The following is a 25,480-nucleotide window of genomic DNA, read 5'->3' on the forward strand; positions in this document are numbered from 1 at the left end:
TGATTGAGGGGGAAAAGCTTGTTTCTGGAACTAAAATGCTTATTACTACATTCTTTATGTAATATCACATTAAGGAAACCCCCAAAAGACCTTCAGAAGTTAACTTTATAAAACGTGTGTTGGGGGGTGCATGCGTGCGTGTGTGAGCGCAAGCGTGTGTGACCGCAAGTGTGCTCGTGTGCAGTCATGCACTGGGGGATTGAACTTGGGGACATTCTACCTCTGAGCTACACCCTCAGATCTTTTTATTTATATTCATTTATTTTTTAGTGGTACTGAGGATTGTACCCATGGACAGTCTACCTCCAAGCTATACCCTCAGCCCTTTTTTTTTATATGCTTTATTTTGAAACAGGACCTCACTAAGTTGCAGAGAGCCTTACTAAGTAAGTAGTTGAGGCTGTCCACAACCAGCAATTCTTCTGTCTCAGCCTCACAAGTACTGGTATTACAGGTGTGAAGCACCAGAGCCAGCTGAAACCTGTTCATTTAATACCTAATTTTAAGAAGATTTGCTTGTCAAACAGTGAGGGACTGAAAGTATATATTTCAAACCAAATTTGTTAAAATCTTTGTGTATAATGGATTAACACATTCACTTCACCAATATTAGGTCAACACTATAACGGTCATTATCTGAAATTACATTCTAGTTAAATACCTACCATGCTAATGTGAGAAATAAAATATTAAAAAGACAGTCTCTGTTCTGATGAGAACCTAAGGACAAATACATAGAAAGTAAAAATTTCCTGGGAAAATTATTCTAATAAAACAATACTGAAATATAGAATGATTATTATACCTTATAACCACTGTATTTCTGGGAGCCATACGGCCATAAATAAACAGGCCTTCAAAAATTTCCCTCCTATACTTGGTATCTAATGTTCATCTTGAAATTAATTAGTACATTTCCTTCATTGCTGGTGAAATTGGAAGATTCACCAAAACTAGCCCTAAATTCAGAGTTTAGCTATTGCATAAAATGGTTTATAACAATAATTCCTCCACTACCATGTACATGATTTTAGAGCCTGAACGTAGCTCTAAACTGTCTTGTCGTAAGTGAAGTTGGAATTTTGTGAAGAGGCTGAGAATTAAGTATTAAGTGCCTATTATAAGTGGTCACTCTATTGACTAAATGAAACCCCAATAAATATGCATTATCTATATTTCTTAGTATTACAACTCTTTACATCTCATCAATAAAATTCTACAAGAATATTAAAATATTTGAACTGCTTGGTCCATTCTGTTTTGAAAATACAACCATGCAATTTAATTTAGGCAGTAAATATAAAAAATTACATATTTATTTATTTATTTATTTATTTATTTTTTTGGTGGTACTGGGGTTCCTGGAAGCCCTTCTACCTCCGGGCTACACTCCCAGACCTATTGTTACATTTTCATTTTGGAAACAGGGTCTCCTAAGCCAGCACGTGCGGCTGGCTTCGAACCTGCGCAATCCTCCTGTCTCTGCCTCCCAAGCGCGGGGATTACAAGCGTGCGCCACCACGCCCGGCAAAAATTACATCTTTAAAGACAGGTAATAGTTATAATCTGATAGGATCTATCTATAGAGGGACAATAGAGACCCTCAATTGTCTTTATTATCATATCCCTTTTAGCCAGGCATGGTGGCATATGCCTATAATCCCTGTACATGGCAGGCTGAGACAGGAGGATCACAGGTTCAAGGCCAGCCTCAGAAACTTAGGGAAACCATTTAAAAATAAAATCTTAAAAGAGCTGGAGGTGTATCTCAGAAGTAGAATTCCTCTGGGTTAAATAATCAGTATAAGAGAGAGGGAAGGAAAGGAGTGAGGAAGAAAAGAAAGAACAAATGAAGAAGGAAGGGATGCAGGGTGATAAACATACCCCTTCTAAAAACCATTTGTGAATTAATGAGGAATAACTTTCAACTAAGACCAAGCCATTTTTTACTTACTTAGAGTCTTTTTTCAAGAAAAAAAAATATAGGCTTCTGCAATATGGTGCAAGGTGTACTAACTTGAAAAGAAATAAAACCTAATATTATAGTGTATTATCTTGAGAAATACACTCATATTTTTTAATCTCTCATCTCATAAATGGGGACAGGGTATAAAAACTATGGAAATATAAACTGAGACATATATCCAAGTTCTGATATATCCAATATTTTGTTTAAAATTTGAATACAGTGGCATGTACTTGACACAGAATCGGTTGGCCCTTATTTTTGTGCACCTACTGCTGGGGATTGAGCATGCTAAGCCATGTTCCACTGCTGTGCTGCATTCCTAGACACTAATGGCTGAAGTTCAGATTGTGGCTTGATGGGGTAGAAAACTCAGTTGCTGATTAATATTAGAGATAAATGTCCTGTTTGGGTCTTTATAATAAAAGCTTAAACCTGAAGATGAAGCAAAAGCACTAAGAGTTTGGGCAAGGATTCCCAAATAATATCATACATCAGAATCCCTTGGTTGCTAGGACCCACCTCTGGAGTTCTTAGGTTTGGGGTGGAATCTAAAAATTTGCACATGTAAAAAGATCCAGCAGGTGCTGCTCCTGCTGCTACTCTGAAGACCATCTTTGTGATCCACTGCTTTTGGGTAATGGATAGGAGCCAATTGGAGCTGAAAAAGTCAGAGACAAGTGTCTTGTGGGCATCTTGATGTTCAGAAAAGGGACACACAAAAAGGTTCTCAGGAGTGTGCTAGGGAGATTATCTTTGAGTATGTGAATACTATTTAAAGACAGTTATGTCTTAAGTAGATATTACTTCAGTGACCGAGGATTATACTCTTAGTTTGTGGATTAAAAGAATCTTTAGAAATATCAGTTTGGGCCTAGAATTGAAGAACTAATAAATGGATGAAGAGCATATCTGCTACTACTGTGCAGTCCAGGACTCATCAATATTGAGGGAGGGGAAAATGGCCCACAGGGGAAAAGCTTGATCATTTGACAACTGTCCTTGAGTAGGTAGTCTCTTCAGTTTTCTTGTTGTGACTGGTTTGTGTGCACATTTGCTGGATGGAGAAAAGGAATTAACATCAAAAGAATGGTTTTCTCTTCAATGAGAGTAAGCTCCTCACGAGCAAAGACCTTTATTTTACTATCCCACTTAATCTATTTAGTGTCCACTAAACAATAATCACTGTGACTGCCACAATTATAAGATTGCACTAATCTTCAGAAATAAAGCTTGCTCCTTCAAGTGATAAGCAGTCACTGGACTGATTTAATGCAGTGCTAGACTCAAGATTATTTTTCTTTTCTATAGCTACTCAGGTGTTAAAATATGGAGCAATTTTAAAACAAAAATGGTATACTTAAGACTGGAATTTATTCTCTGAGCATTGTGTATCTCTAAGCTAAAAATTACAGCCATTTTACTTTAAAAATATGAATCTATAGGTCTTACATTTAAATAACCATTAGTGTCAACTTAAACCCAAATTGCCCCTAGCTATGTCTAGACACTTGGTGTGTTACACAGTACATTTTGCAAATTACTCAGTACATCTTAGGTACTGAATTACATTTGCCCTCTGACCTCTAGCTATATTCTACCCATGTTGAATTTTAGCCACGTAACTCGTTTTAGAATCACAAATTTCATGTGAAAAAGTAACAAGTTTTTCTTTCTTTTTTCTTTTTTTTTGGTACTAGGAATTATATCCAGGGACAATCTACCTCTGAGCTACACCCTAGTCCTTTTATTTATGAAGCAGGGTCTAAGTTATTGTGGCTAGCCTTGAACCTGTGATAAGTCTCAGCTTACCAAATACCAGGATTGTGTGCATACCCCACCATGCCCAGCTAGTAATAACATCTTTAATTTTCACAAATATATGCTTTGAGATACTCACCAAGATGTATGAAGCCACACTGTCCTATGCGATCAGTAAACTAATCATACTAGTATATTTAACCCAATGTCAAAAACACCATTTCCTTCTCTTTCTGTGCTTGGCTAATCTCACTTAACAGTGTTCTCCAGGTCTTTCCATCTTCTTGGGAATGACATGATTTTGTTATTTCTCTCATATGCCCAAGCTAGAGAATATTAGGGATACCAGAGGGACTCCAGATAATGGAGGGGAAACCTCAGCAAAGCCAGAAAGGAAGGTAGGGGAATAAGAAGGCTGAGGTTAATTAATGGAAAAGCTACATTAGAATTTGTGTATACATGCCAATATAACATAGTTAACATGGACACTCAGTATTGGGAGGGAGGGAAACAGGGAAGGGCACCAAGTAGATGTGAATATATGCCATTGTCTACATGATCCATGTTATGATGTGAGACTATAGTGATCCAATAAACAAATAAACACTTCAATATGTGATCAATAAAATTGACATATTCCTTTTTCATACAAAGTCTTAGAAATCCTGTGTATATTTATAGATTTCTTTTTTTTTTTTTTTTTTGGTGGTACTGGGGATGGAACCCTTCTACCTCCAGGCTACACTCCCAGACCTATTTTATATATTTTATTTGGAAACAGGGTCCCTTAAGCCAGTGAGACTGGCTTCGAACCTGCGAGATCCCCCTGTCTCTGCCTCCCAAGCGTGGGGATCATAAGCGTGCGCCACCACGCCCGCCCAGATTTTTTTTTTGGGGGGGGGTGGTACTGGGGTTCCTGGAAACCCTTCTGCCTCCGGGCTACACTCCCAGGCCTATTTTATATTTTTATTTGGAAACAGGGTCTCTTAAGGTAGCAAGGTTGGCTTTGAACCAGTGCTATCCTCCTGTTTCTGCCTCCTAAGTGCGGGGATTACAAGCATGCGCCTCCACGCCCAGCATTCATTTTATTTTCATTTATTTATTATTTATTTGTGGGTCTGGGGATGGAACCCAGGGGTGTTCCATCTCCAAGCTACACCCCCTGCCCTGTTTATTATTCTTTATTTTGAAACAGGGTCTAAGTTGCAGAGGGCCTCATTAAGTAGCTGAGACTATCCGCCAACTGTGATCCTCAGGTCTCAGCCTCTCAAACGCTGGGATTATAAGCATGTGCCACCACACCTGGCTCAACAGATTTCATTTTAGACAAGTATATTTCAAGTGCTTAATAGCCTCTGGTGTTTAAAGGCTACTACTGTATTGGCTGCTATATATCTAGTGTCTTTTCCTCCCATATCTATAAGCCGAGCATGGTGGTGCACTCTTGTAATCCCAGCATTCAGGAGGCTGAGACTGGAGGATCATGGTTCACGCGACAGCCTCAGCTACTTAGTGAGGCCCTCTGCAACTTAGTGAGACCCTGTTTAAAAATACAAAATAGGGCATGAGGTGTAGCTCAGAGGTCAAATGCCCCGGGTTCCCTCCCAAGACCCACAAAAAGAAAAGTTACCTTAAAATTACAAAAACAAATTATATAAAAGTTGATCCAAAATTAAGTAAGGTTATATTAAAATGGCAGGTGAGAGAGTAAAGGTTAAAATGTCTGATCTTTTATAAAAGGGCAAATTTTGTTATTTACACATGACTTTGCAAATCCTTTTGATACTGTTTTTAACCATGGTTTTCAAGGAAACGTACCAAAACTTTCTCTTTATTACCTCATTTTATCTTCCTGGTCACTAGGTTATTTTCTTTTTCCCCATCTAAGTTATTCTGTCATTATCAGTTGACAATTATGTGCAAAATATGCTAAATATAATGACAGATATGACTATCTCTACTTTCACAAGGCTTCTAAACAAGAATGATATATTAACCTCTATTATTTTATTTTACTATATTACTTGCTTGTACATTAGTCCTTCCCCAGTTCTTCAGTAATGAAAGGGTTGCAATTTATCTTGTTTTTCTCTTCTAACGGACTAACAGAATGCCTTAATGAAAATTTGTGGAATTCATTATAATGAATAATTGTTATTTCCTAGAAGTCCCTACAAAGTACGCTATGTGTGTATTTTCTCAATCTCCCAATAATGAAGAGAAAGACTATAGTATGTGGTAGTTATCAGGACAGGCTTTAAATGATTTGACAGAAGAGTGTAGAAGTGGTGTGAAGAATGAACAAGTTTTGACAAATGAGGAACACAATGGTACATCACATAGGATAGGTACTCCTAAAGATTTGCTTATTAGATTTACAAGTGATTATAAGGAACAGACCAAATGATCTGAGAATTTAATATATGGAGACAAAACTGGAGGATTTGAGAAAGTTAAGGGGTAGTAGTGCTACACAGCTATAAGGGGGGCACCACTGTTCATATCAGTAAGCAGTTCTAACTATTAACATATTAAAGCAAAAGAATGGCAGTAACCATTCTCCCTACCTGGGAAAGTACTGCTCTGTTTTCTTACCTTGCATGCACTTAAGAAATGTAATGATTCCATAATCGGCCATTAACATGAACAATTTCATTCATGCATATTTATGGTTAGGGTGAAAAAACAAGAAATCTAGCAGTAACATGCTTTTTATTTTACCATCATGCATATAAAGGAAGACAAATATGCGAATGGTACACTTCTAATTTGACACAGTAATCTCACAAGTATTTATGCAATTTCAGAAAAGAGGCAAATTCCTAAGTTGTTAATAGGGCAAATAAGTCTAGAACAATCAAGTAACACATATTTTTGTGGGTTATTTTTTCATAAAGAGAATAATTTAACACATATTTTTGTAGATTATTTTTCTATGAAGACAATAATTTAACAAGTTTGGTAAAAACCAAGTCTAAGAATACAGTTAAACAGATACAAGAACAAGTTGAAAACTGCTACGAACAATTCACTCTCAATACTGTATAGGAAAATAAGACTTGTTATTTTTCCTAAAGTTCTCAAATAAAGCAAAAGAAAGCCTGTACAGCTCAATTTTCTCAATAAGCAGAAACAGAAAATAACAAGATTTTACTAAATACTAGTGAACTAAGGGCACAATATTTATCTTCCATATATATCAAGTCATATACATAAAAGTGTCCTAATTTGCAGTTTAACAGACTTTGCGTAGACAACATATTTAACAATCCAAACTCCCTGTAATTTTTCTATTGCAATCCTGAGAAAAGTATTTCTCCTCTCACCACTTTTAACAGAGTAAAACTCTCTCAGCCCAATTTTTACGTGGCTCACTTCTGAAACCTCTAGCCTTCTGTTTTTGCTTAGAGTACCCAGCAAAATCTCTTCAGTTCTTCCATCCATTAAAAAGAAAATCTCACCCTTTCCATCTAGATATTCCTCTTAAACATTCTTGGACTTGCTAAAGGGTCTGAGAATTTGGGAAGAGAGCAGAAAAGACAATCAAAAGTCTAACAGTCTACTTAGCAACCTCTCTATATACAAAAATAAAAGCTAAAAAGCCTACTTTCGCAAATGTTTACCAACTATTTTTTTCTTTAAAAATAGGAGGAAAGTGGGAGAGAAGGATCTTGGCAACAGTTTTGGGGGGAGGGTAGCCAATAGCAGGCAACACTAGAAGGTAACCAGAGGCGCAGGAAGAGTAAATGGAATAGCATATATCACACAGCAAACACTGCCTAATGTTTCTTTTCCCTTGATAGCATTCATGACCAATAACTGTCCAGACCATATCCCTGTACTGCTGGATACAGGGTAGGGTAAGCAAAAATGGGATCTTGACAAAGCTAGAGATCTAGGTGGTAGCAACCAGACCAATGGACCTGGGGGAAAGAGTGTAAGCATTGTAGATAAAGGTATCCAATCTACACCATCACTTGCTTGGCTTAGAATTTGTGTGAACCATAGCCATGCAGCATAAGATAATAACACAGAACATGGAGGCCACCCGGAAGTGAAGAAGCATGTGTCCATGACAGTCTCAATCTTGGCGTCAGAGAACTGAATATTCGGAGAAGACTGGGAACAGAAAGTTCAGCCAAAAAAAAAGCATACCCTCTTGCCCAAACACAGGTCCAAAGGAGGTGGTAGGGGGACACTGTGTAGCAGTATTGCCAAGGGCAAAAGGTTAACCAGACTGGAACCCAAAGGGCCTGGGGATCTCCACTGGCTCCCTTATTGGGCGACGTCTGGCTCTACGGACTCCTTCACGCAAGAGGTAGTATTGCAGTGGATTTGGCCACAGTTCCTCTTTGATAATCTCAGCAATTCTGTCAGATTCTGGAAGGCTGTGATCTGAAAACCAGGTAAAGAAGCTGCAGATGAGGTCTTGGTTTCTGCGAATGAAGGACTGGGGTTCACGACCCCTGCGCCATATGATTGGAGTGGAAAGAGACACCACTCGGCCGGATGATCTGACCTCATATTCCTTGACAATCAGCTTGTTTCTGAAGTAGGGGTTTCTTCGAAAGAAGAACTTGAACTTGCATCCAGTTCGAGGGTGTCTGAGTTCCTTCACCTCCAAGTTGGTTATGTACCTTAACATCTCTGCATCTTGGCCCCTAATCATGGCAGACAGCTGGGGGTGGTTCCGAAATGCAGTCATCCAGAAGCCGGGGATATTCTGAATGATGTAGTTCCTCCGCTCTAGGTAGTGTCGACGCATCCTCCCAAACTTCTGCTCCAGCTGCTGGAAGGCCCTGTCGGCCTGAGCATTCACAGTGTCCAGTTCCAGTTGGATGGCCTCCAGGGGGTTCATGCGGAGATCCATATTCAGGGCCCAGGGCCCCGCCTCCTCCTTCACTTCTTCCATCTCTCCATTGCCCTCCACCGCTTCAATTTCTTCACTTACTGGCTTCTCCACCTCCATCGCCTCCTCCACTCCCTCCTTCTCCTCCACTCCATCCCTCTCCTCTTTCACGGAGAAGATGGCGCACTTTTCCGCCTTCACTTCCTCAACCTCCGCCTCCACCGCGGCCTCGGACCCCGACCTCGGGGCGCCGCGGGTTTCCGGGGTCTCCTCCCCACTCAGGAGCGCGTTCTTCAGGCTGCCGTCAGCGGCCGACTCGGAGGCCGCTCCGAGGCCCTCGGCGAGAGGCGGAGCCGCTTCCCGCCCGGCTCCGAGCGCGTCGCGCCCCGGGGCCCCGCCGGCCTCGGCCCAGCCCGCCGACTCCGCAGTGGGGGGCGCGGCGGCCGCCACGCTGCCCTCGCCCGTCTCCGCCATCACCTGTGCCGCCTCGGTTTCGTCGCGGGGCCGCCGGCTCGGGTCGCGTCGGGTCGGCCTGGGCTTGGTCGGGAAGAGGGAGGCCGCGGCGTTTTCTCGGGAGGACGCTAAAGTCCGCAAGCGTCGGGCCGACCGGCGGTGTGGAGTGTTTTCCTCACGCCGCTCGCCCCACCCACCCCGAGCGGCCGGCGTCGCGGGAGCCGCTCGCGTCTCCGGGGCGGTGACGTCAGCGCGGGAGATCTCGCTGCGTCTCGCGAGAACTCGGTGCGCGCGGGGAGTGGGCGCGCGGCTCCCTTCTAGCTCCTTGTTAGTCTCTTGTTTGTGAATTTAACCAATCGGAATGGTAATTTTATTTACACAAGCCATTGATGAGTGTAAGTCGTCCTCAGAAACTAAACGCAGTGACTACTTTTCTTGTAACACTTCTGGAAACTAAGCCCAGAATGTTATCTTGGAGAGCAGTCTTGGAATCACAGCCCTTAGGCTACCTGTTTGGTTTTTTTTTTAGTGGCGATCTACCTCCAGACTACACCCCCAGCCCCTGTCTTATAATTTATTTGGAAATAAGGTATCACTAAGCTGCTGGGAGCCTAAATAGCTGAGGCTGGCTTCGAACCTGTGTGATCCTCCTGTCTGAGCCTCCCAAACACTGGGATTACAAGCATGGGCCACCACGCCCGACTGGTTCCCAGCTTTTTGAGGCAAGGAGATAAATCTAAACCTTGTTACTTCATGTAGTCAGGAGCAAAAATAATTATTTAGTTCGTTAGTTAGTTTGGTTCCTGGGACTGGTCTGGGTTTTTTCTACCTCTGAGCTACATCCCCAGCTTTTTAAAATATTTTATTTTGAAACAAGGTCTCATTATGTTGCTGAGAGCCTTGCTAAATTGCTGAGGCAGGCCTCAACCCTGCGATCCTCCTGTCTCAGCCTCCCAAGTATTGAGATTACAGATGTAATCCACGCCCAGATTCTCTTTAGTTAAGAGGAATGGTGGAAATTTTTCTTTTCTTAAACAAAAGTGACATAAAAATAGCAATTGTAGTCTTTAACCTTACAGGGAGAAAAAGCTCAGTAGCTTTTTATCCCCTAAAGTAATGCATTTTACTTCAAATCCTCAGTTTATAGGCTGCACCAAATAAAAGTCTGTGCTATGTAATATCAGCATGAATTAAGCCTGGATCAAATTTCTAAGTCTTGTTCCATGCACCCACACTTCAGGAAAGAAGAAGCCTTAGTTATTTTTGGCCCCATATCTTTAGTTCTTTAAGGTGGAAATGTTTGACTCTAACTGATCCATGGCACTCAGCTCATAGAGTTCACCTGAGATGAATATTTATGTCTCTGGTTTTATTTTAGTTTGTTAACCCACTGTTATTGAACCCATCAATAACAATGAGAGAAATATTAGGGACAAAGAAAGCAGGCCTTGTTGAGGATGCTAGCAACCTGGAAGCGGGCAGACATTTTAATGTCTTAAGTACCTTCCACAAGTCTTTGGGGGAAGAAGAGGAATGCTTCTAATTACTATCAGGTTAGGGTCTTCATGCAGAAATCACTGTTTCCCAAGAGATTGAGTCAGGTAGTTTGGTGTTTTGACGCCAACCAGAGGTTGCGACTGGCAGCCAGTTCTTACCCTGATGACAAGATGCTCTACAATGAAGAGTGAAAGCCATATTCTGGGAATGACAAAAAGAGCAGCAAGCTAAATTCACTCATGGCAGCAGCCAATTACACTATGGGTTAAACGTGTTATCTTCAAGTTTTGCAGCCTCAATACATATCAGCCAGAGAGTACCTGGCATCATTTAATGGGGAAAAGCCAGTTAAAATGGATAACCAGCATGACCTTGAAGGAGAGAACAAACCTAGAGTATGCAATATGTAATTAGTTGTATCAGGTGTGAAAGAAGTACACATTTTAATTCTACTAAGTTTATCTGTGCCATAGGTTTATAATTCCTGAAGACGTCTATGTCCTAATACTTGGAACCTCTTATGTGGCAAAGGGACTTTGCAGATAGGATTATTTAAGGGTTTGGAGATGGGAAGATAATCCTGCATAATCCAGGTGTGCCGTGTGGAATTATATTGGTACCTATAGGAAGGGGACAGGAATATTAGAAAAAAAAATGTGACAACCAAACCAGAAAGAGTGAAAGTAGACATTACGTTTCCAGCTTTGAAGAAAAAGAAAGAAGCCAAAGTTCTGGGAATGAGGGTTGCACCTAGAAGCTAGAAAGGTAAGAAAATAGATTCTCCAGGGAGTCCCCAAAAGAACATCTGATTTTGTTTTGTCTGCCCTCCAAAACTGCAAAATAACTGTGTCATTTAAAGCAGTCTGTAAGTTTTTCCTGATGCAGTATGAAATGAATACAGCATGGGACAAGATTTGGTTGTATCTATGCTGTGCCTCAAGTTGTTTCTAACAGTAGCCCCTTATTCCCATGAAGTTCTAACCAACAGCTGTGATTTATCACAGTTTGAATCTCTCTGGATATCAAGATCAGAAATACACTTAGGCAATACTCAGAAATACAAATTTAAGATACCACAAAATATAGTATAGAATATTGGACCATGGGAAAAGACATGTCATGGTTGTATTTACTTCCTGCTTCCCATACCTGATGCCTCCCACAGTGTTTTATAAATTATTAAAATGTTAAATAAAGGAGTGAATGAATATAATATAGTTTCTCCTGCTTATATTTCGATGTTTGCGATGAGAAGATGAGAGCAGGCATATGATGAGTTTCTCTGCTGTCCAGGCTTTTTGCCACTGGCAAACCTGAGGACTGATGGATATGTTAATAAGGTCCCAGTCAAGAGAATAAATTTTTATATTTACATCAAAGTCTCTAAAAGTACAGGAAATCTATAGGAAACTATTTTGTTTTACAAATAATTTACATTTGTGTGGCCACACTGGATGACAAACTTTGAAAGGACCAGAATGTTTGGGGAGTTCAGAAGGAACTTTCTACAAGGTCTACTTCTTTCTAATTGCCATGAAATCATCTTCTGTCTTGAAACTGGAATAATGTAATTTATCCCCAAGTGGACACTTGTATTACTCCAATATGCCTTCTGTTTTTTTTTTTTTTTTGTGGTACTGGGGTTCCTGGAAGCCCTTCTACCTCCGGGCTACACTCCCAGACCTATTTTTGCATTTTTATTTGGAAACAGGGTCTCCTAAGCCAGCGCACGGGGCTAGCTTCGAACCTGTGCGATCCTCCTGTCTCTGCCTCCCAAGCGCGGGGATTACAAGCGTGCGCCACCACGCCCGGCTGCCTTCTGTTTTTTAAACAGAAAAGAGTGCTAGGCTTTGACCAGTAATAGCTAGTATAATAAAGACAGATAATAGCTTTATTTGTCAAAGACACAATTATGATGTCTATAATTAGTACTCTGACTAATAATGTTAGAAAAGACTCTAGTTACTGGTGGTATATGTAAATGTGCTCTGGGCTCTGCTAAATGTAATTTTCCCAGATAGTTTTGGGAACATTTTTGTAGAAACTTTTCCTTCTTTTCCTTTCAGTACACCTGAAAATCTGAGATAAGGAGTATTGTTTTTATTTTTATTTTTTTGCAGTTTTAGCATTTCTTTTATTAAGAAACATATTATGTGCTTTGTAATATTTTGGAACCCAATTTTATATTATAAACATCTATAATTGCTGAAAATTAGAAAATATCTTTAAGTACATCCAAACTAGAGCATGGATTAGAAATTTTTAAATTTCTGTATGTTCTTAGAATGACATTAAACAATAAAATATTATATCACAATGTATAGAGTTGCCATGGAATTACCAAGATAACTACATCTTTAATGACAATGCTTCAAATTTTTATTATCCTAAGACATTTTTATTCAAGAATCAAACCTTTCCTTAAACAAGTGTGCTTATAATTTTATGAACCCTCTGTCTACATATGCACTACAGGATTTTGAGAGAGAACAATACACTCAATATTGCTCTTCACTGATACCTCAATAGTTTGTTTCACAATATAAACATGTTATTCCATTATATTAATTTTTATTTTCAATGACATATAAAATATCTAAAATCAAATTGGCCATCTCTACAGCTGCCTGCAGGCCACTAAGCTTTGCGGTCAAACAGTCCACAGTCAGATTGTCAGCTGAGCCCACAACTTCATGAGGAAGGCATGTTTTTGGTGCAAAAGGATGATGCGTGCTTTTTAAGAAAGACCAGCTGAGTTCTTCTTGGCTGTTGTATAATCCACAGCCACATCGTGAAAGCAAATCTGGCCAGTTAAAAACAGAAGGAGTAGCTGCCTGAACTGACCAGAAGTGTCCATACTTCATGTCGGTGAGAATTTCGCCTCCATTGTGTTCTAAGGAGCCAGCCACAGAAGCTAGGGCACTGCAAAATGCTTCAACGACCAAATGGAGTTCTGCCCGAGTGCATGCATTATACTGAGAATGCCCTCCGGTTCCTTAAAAGCCTTGTGTCTGATATATGACGCCAGATGGGTTTCAGTGCAGCCACCTCCCAACAAAACCCATGGTTCCCTGAGTGTTAACTGCAAGACATGCAGTGCTGCTTGACACGAGAGCTTCAGCTCATCCCAAGCAGTGTCATTTCTGTTGCAGAGAAGCAAGCTGCAGATAGTCGCTTCATTAGGGATTAGATTAAAAAATTGTTTGGAGCCAAATTTTGCAGAGCACAATTCTTTCACGGTTCCATAACTACTAGGCGATATCAAGTCCAGGGAACCAATAGGCTGTGTTCCTGTCACCTTGCTCAGGGGCTCCACCAGAGCCGCTCCAACTCTGTCTATGGCAATAATGTGATGCGTGCTGAAGAGCTGTTTCAAAGATGGGTGGATAACTCTGGCACAGGACGAGATCTACATGGTCATTAACTAGCTGCCTTCCTAGGTTAAGCAACTGTTCCAGGACTGCATTTTCAAGAGACATCCCATAATTGACCACCAAAATTTCTTCTTCAGGACCGGCAAAGTCTCCAGATAAAGATATACAAAAGAGAGCCACTTTGAGGGTGGCTGACTTTTGAAGAGGTAATACTGTTATTAACTGATCTTCGGACATCTCAATGAGTACCCCAGATAACACCGTAGAATCGATACCTCTTTGGCCTTTTAAAGGTACAATTAGACTCTTTCCTAAAATGATGTGATCTTCTGCATTTTCTGGAATTGTAAGCAAAAAGGCTCTCAGAACCAAAGTACTGATAGGATCTATTTCCTTTTTGGTGAGCATACAGGCAGGTTTACTTGTTAGTATACTGCACACCAAACAGAGGAGCTGGGCACTACTAAAGTCAACAGGGATTTGGCAACCACAGACCTCGGACTTGAGATAATCGGTGCAAAGACTCAAAAGATGCTTATTTAACTTAATGACAGTGGTGGGTGTCAAATCTATTTTCTGAACATTTTCAATCAGGTTGCAGCAGAGAATGGCTGTGAATAAGCCACAGTCACTGAAACACGACACGTGGTTCTGTATGGAAGTCGTCAGGATCTTTACTATGGAGTGGGTGACTGGCAGGTTATGAAGCAGGCCTGAGCACTGGGAGGTTGTGCACACAAACCCTCCCCGGCCGTTGTGCAGCTGCTCCAGCCTACCCGTCACGAGTCCCCTGAAGACAGACAGTTTGGCCCTGACTTTCTCACTTGTCAGTGGTTCACTTTGACATAGTGATGGTTTCTTAGCTTCAAAACGAGACATTTTACTTCAGGTGTAACTTGTGAAGAAACTTTTATTGCGTTAACCTTTTTTTTTATTTATTGCATTGTCATGTGTTTTAACATTAACAATATATTCTTCAGGAATCAAAGTCTGAATGCGCAGCATTGTGGTGATAGAAGAGTTCTACGCTTCTGAAGGTAATCAGTATATAATGATATGTTAATTAAGATTATTCACTTTGCTTCATTCTTCGACACTCTTCTGTTTGCTTCCAGACTGAGATTTTACAGACTGTTTTGCAGCCCTCTGTATAAAGTATGTTCCAAGATGGACGCCTATGAAAGACAGCCCAGCTACAAGGAGCCAGTTCTTTCTAATCCAACTGCTGTTTTTCATGTCTTTTAATATCAAGCTCAGATTCGAAGCTGCTTCTTTTTTTCAAAAGTAGAATACCATGTCGGCAACTCTTAACAGCTTTATGGTAATTAGACTAGTAACCCCTTCTGGTCTAGAATCTCAAAACTGCAAGCGTACTATTTCCCTTGCATTTGGCTCTTTGGTGGACTTGCAAGTCCCAGACTATCTGGCTCAGCAATGTTGTCCTTATCAGGTACGTGGAAGACAGGGCTGCTTTTGATTCTGTACCACCCCAAATGTATCAGCCCAATCAAAGGTACCATAACAAGCAGAACTTTGTAGTCTCTCAAGAAGTTCTGAAAGCTCCTAGTCTTCTGGCAACAGTGCACCTCTCTTTCTGAGGACGGAGAGAATGCTAGTTTTCCACGTGAGGTTCCAGCGCTCTCACCTGCCCACCAGATGCTGGGCCTACCTAGGCTGCGGCCGCCAGCAGACACCGGAGGCTGAGCGTCGCCCTAGCGGAGGAGTGCAACTCGATAAGGAGTATTTGATAGAATATAGAGAAAACATGAGGAAAATTTTTAAATTTTATTCATTTATTTATTTTGATACTGGGGTTTGACTCCAGAGGCATTCTACCTCTAAGATGTAACCTCAGCCCTTTTATTTTATTTTGAGGCAGACTCTTGCTAAGTTGTCAGGGCTGCTTGGACCTGCGATTCTCCTGTTTCAGACTCCCAAGTGCCCAGCAAATTCTTTTAGTTTTAATGACCTGAAAGTCACATTAGATTGTGACCGTGGTTATAATTCTTTGCCATAGGTGATGTAGAACCTAGGTTATGATCAATTTTGAATAAGTGCTCAGGAGAAGGGCCAATGATGGACAGGAATTTTAAAGAAGAAAGCAGGTATGCTTACTTTATGCTATATTTTTTTTAAAAAAGTGTTTCTTGGCAGGAGGAACTTTCTATAATTCCAACCGACACCAAGGTTCACCTGCTCAAGGGATTATTTTGCCATGCAGGGAAAAGATAGGGTTTCTATTTACCACAGAAAACTGTACTTACTATAGCAGGACTATTTACTTGTAAAAGTTTTCTTTCTGTTTTTGGTTCTAAAACTCCTATGCATCTCTTTTACATGACACAGCCTGTTTTGCTATCTGAGACATTCTCTTTCTAGGCAGATGCTGCCCATTCTCTAAGATGCATCACAAACTATCTTGGCATAGGATGCAATAGGCATTTTACATGTGTTGACTTGCCAAATTTAAATTATAAAAGAAGAAATGGTAATAATGAGAGGTTAACTGATCCAAGTTCATACATACAGTAACTGATAAATTCTTTCTTCCTTCTTCTGAGTGCAGCTTTCTATAACCTTCTAACACATTAGTCTTCCTCAGTGACTGGTTGTTTCATTATATATCAGTCACATCATCCCATGGAACAGGAACATAGCTACTTCTTTACTTACTCAGCATATGGGACTTGAACCCAGGGTGTTCCATCTCTGAGCTCTACCCCAAACCCTATTTTATTTTATTGTTTTGAAACAGGATCTCAATTGCTGAGGACTTCGCTAAGAGGCTGTACTTGAACATGCAATCATCCTGTCTCAGCCTCCCATGTACTGAGATTACAGGCACCCACCACCTCACCCAGCTGTTATATTCTTAATTATATTTGTTGATGTGGATAAAATAAGCCTAAAATAGTCTTTGAAAACTAGTAGTCTGTCTACGCTAGTATTATATGTTACTTTAAAGAGGAGTGATATTTTGTGTATGCTTCATATATTTTTGTTTGTTTTGTACTTTGGAATATAGAATATATTGGTATATGACAAAACATTTCGCAATTCAAAATAAGAGTCACTACTGCTGGGTGTGGTGGCTCACGCTTGTAATCCCTGCACTTGGGAGGCTGAGACAGCAGGATCACACAGGTTTGAAGCCAGCATCTGCTATTTAGTGAGGCTCTCAGCAGCTTAGTGAGACCCTGTTTCCAAATAAAGTATAAAATAGGTCTGGGAGTATAGCCCGGAGGTATAAACCCTCTGGGTTCCACCGCCAGAACCACCAATAAATAAATAAATAAATGTCACTACTTAAAAGGTAATGAAATCTTTCCTAATATGATTATGTTGGAAAATATCCACAGAGAGACATGAAATTATTGTCTACCATGTCAAGAAGTCATAAATCCTTTAGGAATATCTTTCAGGAAGCAAAGAGTTTAGCTTAGAAAATTTTGTTTTGGGCCTTCACAGAACTACTTCCGGGAAGATGGCGACCGAGAAAAGCGGGGCTTAAGAGCCCCACTAACAACCAATCTCCATTACCACAAAATCAGCACCTTTCATAGCCAGAAAACACCATCACCAGAGAAACAAAAAAATCACCAGGCTCCAGAGAGAAAGCGGACTGAGAACAGAGCTCAGAGCCACAGAGGAGATAAACCAGCCTCACGCCCGAGGACGCGGCAGCAGCGCCATACTGCCGGCGGCAGCGGTGAATTCACCGGACGGCCACAGCAAGCCGAGGTGAGCCACTGCGGAACAGCCAGGCGGGATCTTTCTGCGCAGGGAGCATCTAAAGCTCCCAGTGGCTGAGCTCAGCCCATGCTGCAGGGACTCAGAGTGGAACTCAAAACCAGAGAAGAAAAAATACACCAGCCTCATGGTGTGGCAGCGGCGCCATATTGCCACCGGCGGCAGCAGAAGTGAATTCACCGAGTCCAGTACAGCTACATCTGCGTACTCAAGAACAGTGAGTCAAATTGCGGGCCACAGAGGAGAAATCCCAGTACTGTACTCCCTGGGACTTGACCCAGTGGGGGAGTGGCGGTGGCAGAGATATCACACCATAGGAGAACGTGCAAGCTGGCACTACCCACAGTCTAAAGCAGCCTCTATCGACTCTCTGGGTCAGAGACTCTGTGATACAACCCAGTAAAGGAGTAGTGGGGTCAGAGATACTACAGACTCGAGATCCAGAGCACCTTAAGCGAAGTCATAGTGACCCAAGGGAAGAACCCAGAGAAGGTACAAACTTCCGCAATCATGGGAAAGAGGAATAACACTGGAGCAATGAATGCCCACAACCCCACAACATCAGAACCCGATAAAACAGAAAATCAGAGATTTCTAGAAGATCAAATCAGGAAAATAACTGTAGAAATAATAGAAGTGCTTCGAAAAGAATTCAGAGAGAGCCAAAAAGAGATAAAGGATGCAATTAATGAAGTAAAGGCCTCAATTCAAAGCATGAACAACCGATTAGACCACATGGAGAACAGAATCTCGCTCTTAGATGATCATTCCAAAAATGAACGCATAGTTTCTAATCTAGAAAAAAATATCTGACAGCAGGAATCTGACATTGAAGAAATATGGGCCCATTTTAAGAGAGCTAACCTAAGAATAATTGGAATAGAGGAGGGAAAAGAAAGTGAAACCAAAGGGATCAACAATCTCTTCAAGGAAGTAATAGCAGAAAATTTTCCAGACATAGAGCAAGAGGTTGATACACAGGTCCAGGAAACTTATAGAACTCCCTTTAGACAGGATCGTAGAAGAGGATCCCCATGCCACATAATTGTCAAAATGACCACTGTGGAAGCCAAGCAGAGAATCTTAAAGGCAACAAAAACAAAGGGCCAAGTGACATTCAGAGGCAAACCAATTAGAATCACTCCAGACTTCCCAAACCAAGTCATGAGAGCCAGAAGGGCTTGGAGTAACATATTCCAAACTCTGAAAGAAAACAACTTCCAGCCAAAAATTTCCTACCCAGCAAAACTTTCTATCAAATTAGATGGAAAAATAAGAAGCTTCCATGACAAACAGAAACTGAAGGAATTTATGTCTTCAAAACCAGCGCTAGAGAAAATACTCAAAGAGATTAACTACAAAGAAGAAATAGGTAACACACACCAGAACCAGAGAAACAAGATTTTCCATCCAACAGACAACTAAGATTGGTTATCTGTGGAGATTCATTCTTTATGTTAGTCTTTTACCTATCTCTAAATTGTATTGTTTGCCTTTATTGTTGTTAATTTTTAGGATGTCTAGTTGGAATATTAATATACCTTCAGATATAGCATTTGGAAATATTTTATCCCATTCTATCAGTAACTTTTAACTCTGTTTACATTGTCTTTGGATATACAATATTTTTTCATTTTTTAGGGAGTTTGTATACTCTTCTGTTGCCTGTGCCATTGAAATCATATCCAAGAAATCACTGCCAATTTCAGTGTTGTGAGGTTTTATGACCCAGATTTTCTTCTAAAAGTTTATAGTCTTAAGATTTATATTTAGGTCTTTTATCTATTTTAATATTTGTATATGGGATTAGGTAAGGGTCCAATTTTATTCTTTTCCATGTAAGTATTATTTTTCAACAATATTTAGTTAAAAGATTATTATTTCCACCACCAAATGTTCATGGAAACCTTGTCAAAAATAACTTGACAATATAGGGAAGAATTTAGCTCTAGGCTTTTATTTAACTCCAATGGTTTATATATCTGCCTTTAGAACAGTACTACACTGTTTGAATTATTGTAGCTTTATATGGTTTGAAATCAGAAAATATATATCTTCTAGCTTTGTTCTTTTTCAAGATCGTTTTGGGTATCTAGAGTCCATATTCCATATTAGGACAGATTTTTTTTCTGAAAAATAAATATATAAATATATGATAGTTTCACCTAAAAAAATAGAAAAAAATATTCTCTGGTAAGAAAGAAAGCAAAAAGAAATATTGAAATGTTTTCATGTAATTTTAATTTTTCAGCATTATTTAGTTAAAAGATTATTATTTCCTCCACCAAATGTTCGTGGAAACCTTGTCAAATATAACTTGACAATATATGGAAGAATTTAGCTCTAGGCTTTTATTTAGCTCCAATAGTTTATATATCTGCCTTTAGAACAGTACTACACTGTTTCAATTATTGTAGCTTTATATGGTTTGAAATCAGAAAATATTCATCTCCTAACTTTGTTCTTTTTCGAGATCGTTTTGGGTATCTAGAATCCATATTCCATATGAGGATAGATTTTTTTTCTGAAAAATAAATATATAAATATATGATAGTTTCACCTAAAAAACAAAAAAAGAAAAAAAGTATTCTCTGGTAAGAAAGAAAGCAAAAAGATATATTGAAATGTTATCTTTATGTTATCAAAAGCTTGGTATCAGACAAATGAAACTGTTATGTGAGATTATTTTTAATTTTGGATAAATTTCTATAATACTAGATGTCAACCACTAAGCCAAGCATGGGAAGGAGGGATGGGGAGGGAATGGGGTGGGGATCGGGTGGGGGTTGACTGGCGATGTGTGCATGTATGTCTACAAAAGTTTTCTTTGTATCCCACTATGATGTATGAATACAGTGCACCAATAAAAAATTAAAAAAAATAAAAAAATTTTTTTTTGTTTTGGCCGGGCATGGTGGCACACACTTGTAATCCCCATGCTTGGGAGGCTGAGACAGGAGGATCGTGCAGGTTGGAAGCCAGCCTCAGCTAGTTAGTGAGGCTCTCAGCAACTTAGTGAGGTCCTGTTTCAAAAATAAAATATAAAATAGGGCTAGGAGTATAGCCCGGAGGTAGAAAGCCTCTGGGTTCCACCCCCAGTACCACACACACACACACACACACACACACACAAAAAAAAAAAAAAAAAAAAAAAAAAAAAAAAAACCAGAAAAATTTGTTTTGAAAAGAGAGGTTTTTTTCTGGTTATAGTTGGTAATAGTTTTTACTTATTTTCTGCTCCTGGCATCCCAGCCACTGTCATAAACACCATCCCATGTAGCATATCATTTAGTTCTTATAAGAATTCTGCGAAGTAGTGGTATTATGGCCCTCATTTTACTGACTACTGAGGCAAGGAGAGACTGAGTCACTTACCCAAAATGACATAGAAATGATAGGCAAATTACTTAAGCCTAAGAAGTTTGACTCAAGAACCCATACTTTCTTAGCCAGGCTTCTTGATGCATGTCTGCAATCCCAGAACCTGGAAGAATAAGACAGGAAAATCACAGGTTCACAACTAACCTAAGCAACTTATAGTGAGGCCCTCTAAAACTTAGCAAGACCCTGTTTCAAAATAAAAATAAATTAGTGTGGCTGGAGGTATAGCTCAGAGGTAGAATGCTCCTAAGTTCAATCCCCAGTAACACACACACACACACACACACACACACACACACACACACACACATTCTTTGAATAAAATGTGAGTCCCTTTCTTAAAATAAGAACATAAACCATCATTATTTAATGTTAAATCGACCCACATTGTATTCCTTTCCCCCTTTCTCCCTATTAACAAACATATTAATATTCTTTAGGAAAATGTCTTAAGTATTTGTTTTCTGTTTAGAGGAAAAGCAGTTCTTTATGATCACCACCTTTCTATAAAATATAATTCTAAAAGCCTTTCATTTTTTTCTTGGTACTGGATATCGAACCCAGGGGCATTCTACCTCCCAGGTTTTTTTTGAAACAGGTTCTCTTTAGGTTGTTGAGAGTCTTGCTAAGTTGCTGAGGTTGATACTGTGATCACAAGCATGCACCATCACACCTGCGTCTTTACTTTCTTGAAGTGAATTTTATAATTATATAAAGTGAAATTTATAACTACACTGTAACCCATATACACACCTATATAGGAATACTCAATATAATTCAACTCTATTAAAGAGAAATAAAAGTAAATTATAGTAATGTCTGTTTTAATACATAAAGGCTTTAATGTGTCTACACTATAAGAAATGGCAAAGTAGTTGGAAATTTTCACCTATTGAGACGACCACTATGAATAGAGATCCGAAATGGTAATCCAGTCTTGGTTAAGTTCTATAAAGTAAAAAGAAAATGCCCCCCTTGATTGTCACAGTCTTGTATTTTTTTCCATAGAAATAAATACATTCTCATGTCTAATTTTTGCTAGGTATGGTAGTCCCGCTGACTCTCACTAGAGGGAGCAACTGATCTATAAGAAAGTAATGTTTCTAGCCTATGATGGAAAAGCTATGGTCTTCTATAAAGTACTGTTGTGATTTAAATTGTCATAGCCCTTTATTCCCACTAAGTTTCAGTTGTAGAGTAGCTTTCTCAAACAGGCCTGGGTATCTGATGCCTTCCAATAATAAAATCAAACCAATACATCTTATTGAGTCAGCCTACTCTGACAAGTCACCTATCCAGTTGTAGACCTGGTTTGAATGGTTCGAATTTTAGCTCTACGACTCACTAGCTGCTTAACCTGAACAAATCACTTCATATCTCTGAGCCATAGTTTTCTTATAGATAAAATGTAAAAAAAATATATATATATATATATAATTTTGTAGTAATCACTGAATTTTTATTTTCTTATTTAAAACATATGTTATCTACCTCATTCAAGAACCACATATCAAATAATGATTTGAATAAACAACCGTTTGCTCAAATATTTTTCTTATCCCAGTTACTCCCTAGCTTCCACATATTAGAGAAAACATATGACTCTTCACTTTCTGTGACTGGCTAATCTTACTTAACATAATGTTCTCTAGATCCTTCCATTTTCTTGCAAATGACATAATTTTGTTCTTCTTTATTGCTGAGTAGGATAGTAATAAAAACAGCATGGTATTGATGCAAAAAATGGATGCATAGACCAATGGAACAGAATAGAAGATACAGAAATGGATCCACACACAGCCAATTGATTTTCAACAAAGGTACTAGACACACATACACTAGAGAAAAAAAACAGCCTTTCAACAAATGGTATTGGGAAAACTGATTATCTAATTGTAGAAAAATGAAACTAAATCCTTACCTCTCCTCCTGTATAGGAATCAATTTGAGATTAATCAAAGACCTGGAAATTAGACTAGAGACTATTAGGCTACTAGAAGAGGGCATGGGTTCAACACGCTAACGTATAGGCACAGGTAGAAACTTCCTCAACAAGACCCCCAAAGCTCAAGAAATTAAAAGAAGAATTAATAAATAGGACTGCATTAAACTAATGCAATGTCAAAAGAAACCATCAAGAGTCTAAAGAGAAAGCCTATGAAATGGGAGATCTTTGTCAGCTATCCCTCTGATAGAGGACTGATATACAAAGAATTTAAAATATTCCACACTAAAAAAAAAAAAACCAGTCAAACAATGGGGAACTGAATTGAATACACAATTCACAATAGAATACAAATGGCCAATAGATTCATGGAAAAATGTTCAATATCATTAGCAATATACATATTTTAAAAGCCTAATATGAAGATGAAATTAGATATGTATAAAGTATTTAGTATTTTATTTTTCAATGAATAGAAGATAATAGCATTACATATATTTTTGTGCTGGAGCTTACATATGCTAAAATTAAATTACTGTACTAAGTATAATTAAGCACTAAATTTCTGATTTACTATGGTGATTAAATATACGGGAATTCATAAAAGAAAGACATTCATGTAGATAAGAGTGGTAAGTGAGCCAGGCATGATGGCATGCACCTGCAATCCCAGTACTTACTAGGAGGCTGAGACAGGAGCTTCACAGGATCCTCATCAACTTAGCAAGACCCTGTTTCCAAATAAATAAAATAGGACTGGGGGTGTAGCTCAGAGGTAGAATGTTCCTGGGTTCAATACCCATCATCATAAAAAGAAAGAGAGGGAGGGAAGGAGGGAGGTAGGGAGGAAGGGAGAAATAAGGAAAAAGGGAAGGAGTAATCACTGAAAGTTTAATGGAGGAAATGAGAACTGACATGACTGGAATGCTCCTATGGGTGAGAACTGAGTAGTGTAAGCATGAAGCCATAGTAATCATACTTTTCCACTGTTCCAGATATTTCAATATGCTTTTTACACCTTCACTGTCTAATATGGTAGCTACCAGCCACATATGGCTACTTATATTTAAATTAAACAAAATTAAATAAAATGAAAAATTCAGCTCATCACACTAATTTCATTTCAGGCACTCAGCAACAACAAATTGCTGGTTGCTTTATTGAAAATCATACAATATTTCATCATAGCAATTCTATAGGGCAATGTTCTAAGCATATAATGTCTTTAGGTGGTGAGAGAAAACTGAGATTGTTGGAACTAAAATGTTTTACCATTGAGATGGCAGGTTCATACTTTCTTTTTCTTTTTTTCTTTTTTTTTCTTCGGTGGTACTGGGGGTGGAACCCAGAGGCTTTCTACCTCCGAGCTATACTCCCAGACCTATTTTTATATTTTATTCAGAAACAGGGTCTCACTAAGTTGCTGAGAGCCTCACTAAGTAGCTGAGGCTGGCTTCGAACCTATATGATCCTCCTGTCTCAGCCTCCCAAGCACGGAGATTACAAGCGTGCGCCACCACACCCGGCTAAGGTTTATATTTCTAAAGTGCTTTATAGAGTAAAGAAAAAAATTCTTTTTTTTTTTTGAACTGGGGATTGAACCCAGTTTTACCTCCAAGTTACACCCCCAGTCCTATTTTTTATTCTTTTTCTTTAAACAGGGTTTAACTAAGTTGTGGATGGCCTAAGTAACTCAAGCTGGCCACAAACCTGAGATCCTTCCGTCTCAGCCTCTCAAGTATTGCTAAAATAAATAAACATTTTGGAATCCATGCTCTTTTTGCTTTTTTAGTTTTATTGGTACACTATAGTCTAACATCATAATGTGGATCATGATGACAATGGCATATATTCACACAGTACTTGGTGCCCTTTCCCACCCCCATTCGTCCCCCCCACCCCCACTTCCCCTTTTCCCTCCCTCCCAATACTGAGAGTCTAGGTTAACTAGGTTAACTATGTTATATTCACATGTATACATGTATACACATACTATTAATTAACCTCATCTGTCTTCCTCCTCCCTAACCCCTCCTTTCTTTTTTATCTTTTTTCTTTTCTTTCTTTTCTTTCTTTCTTTTTTTTTTTTTTTTTTTTGTGTGTGTGTGTGGTACTAGGATGAAACCCAGGGGCATTGTACCTCCAAGCTACACCCCAAGCCCTATTTTTCAGTCCCTTTTATTTTATTTTATTTATTTATTTATTTTTGGTGGTACTGGGGGTGGAACCTAGGGGCTTTCTGCCTCCGGACTATACTCCCAGACCTATTTTATATTTTATTTGGGTTCAGGGTCTCACTAAGTTCCTGAGAGCCTCACTGAATAGCTGAGGCTGGCTTCAAAACCTGTGCAATCCTCCTGTCTCAGCCTCCCAAGTGTGGGGATTAGAAGCGTGCGCCACCATACCTGGCTTTTTTAGTCTTTTTAAATTTTGAAACAGGGTCTCACTGTGTTGTGAAGGGCCTCGCTAAGTAGTCAAGGCTGTCCATGAATCGTGCTCCTCTG

The 25,480-nt window shown here is 39.3% G+C and overlaps 3 protein-coding genes across 3 annotated transcripts; all 3 read right to left on the bottom strand.

The window, feature by feature from the left end:
* Nucleotides 1–7,955: 7,955 nt before the first annotated feature.
* Nucleotides 7,956–10,724, bottom strand: TSPYL1 (TSPY like 1; the record flags this gene model as incomplete). The annotated part of the gene is made up of 2 exons (XM_080700108.1): nt 7,956–9,364; nt 10,685–10,724. 2 exons carry the CDS (start codon nt 10,722–10,724, stop codon nt 7,956–7,958), a joined length of 1,449 nt encoding a protein of 482 aa, XP_080556234.1.
* A 2,366-nt stretch (nt 10,725–13,090) lies between these two features.
* On the bottom strand, nt 13,091–14,779 carry LOC308266536 (molecular chaperone MKKS-like; the record flags this gene model as incomplete). The annotated part of the gene is given in 3 exon segments (XM_080700791.1): nt 13,091–13,500; nt 13,503–13,918; nt 13,920–14,779. Coding segments are annotated over 3 exon segments (1,686 nt in total).
* A 204-nt stretch (nt 14,780–14,983) lies between these two features.
* Nucleotides 14,984–15,136, bottom strand: LOC308265796 (uncharacterized protein; the record flags this gene model as incomplete). Its single annotated transcript, XM_080699712.1, has 1 exon — nt 14,984–15,136. One exon carries the CDS (start codon nt 15,134–15,136, stop codon nt 14,984–14,986), a length of 153 nt encoding a protein of 50 aa, XP_080555838.1.
* Between the last annotated feature and the right edge of the window lie 10,344 nt (nt 15,137–25,480).

This window comes from Muscardinus avellanarius (genome assembly GCF_963383645.1).
Source record: "Muscardinus avellanarius genome assembly, chromosome: 8".
Classification (NCBI taxonomy): Eukaryota; Metazoa; Chordata; class Mammalia; order Rodentia; family Gliridae; genus Muscardinus; species Muscardinus avellanarius.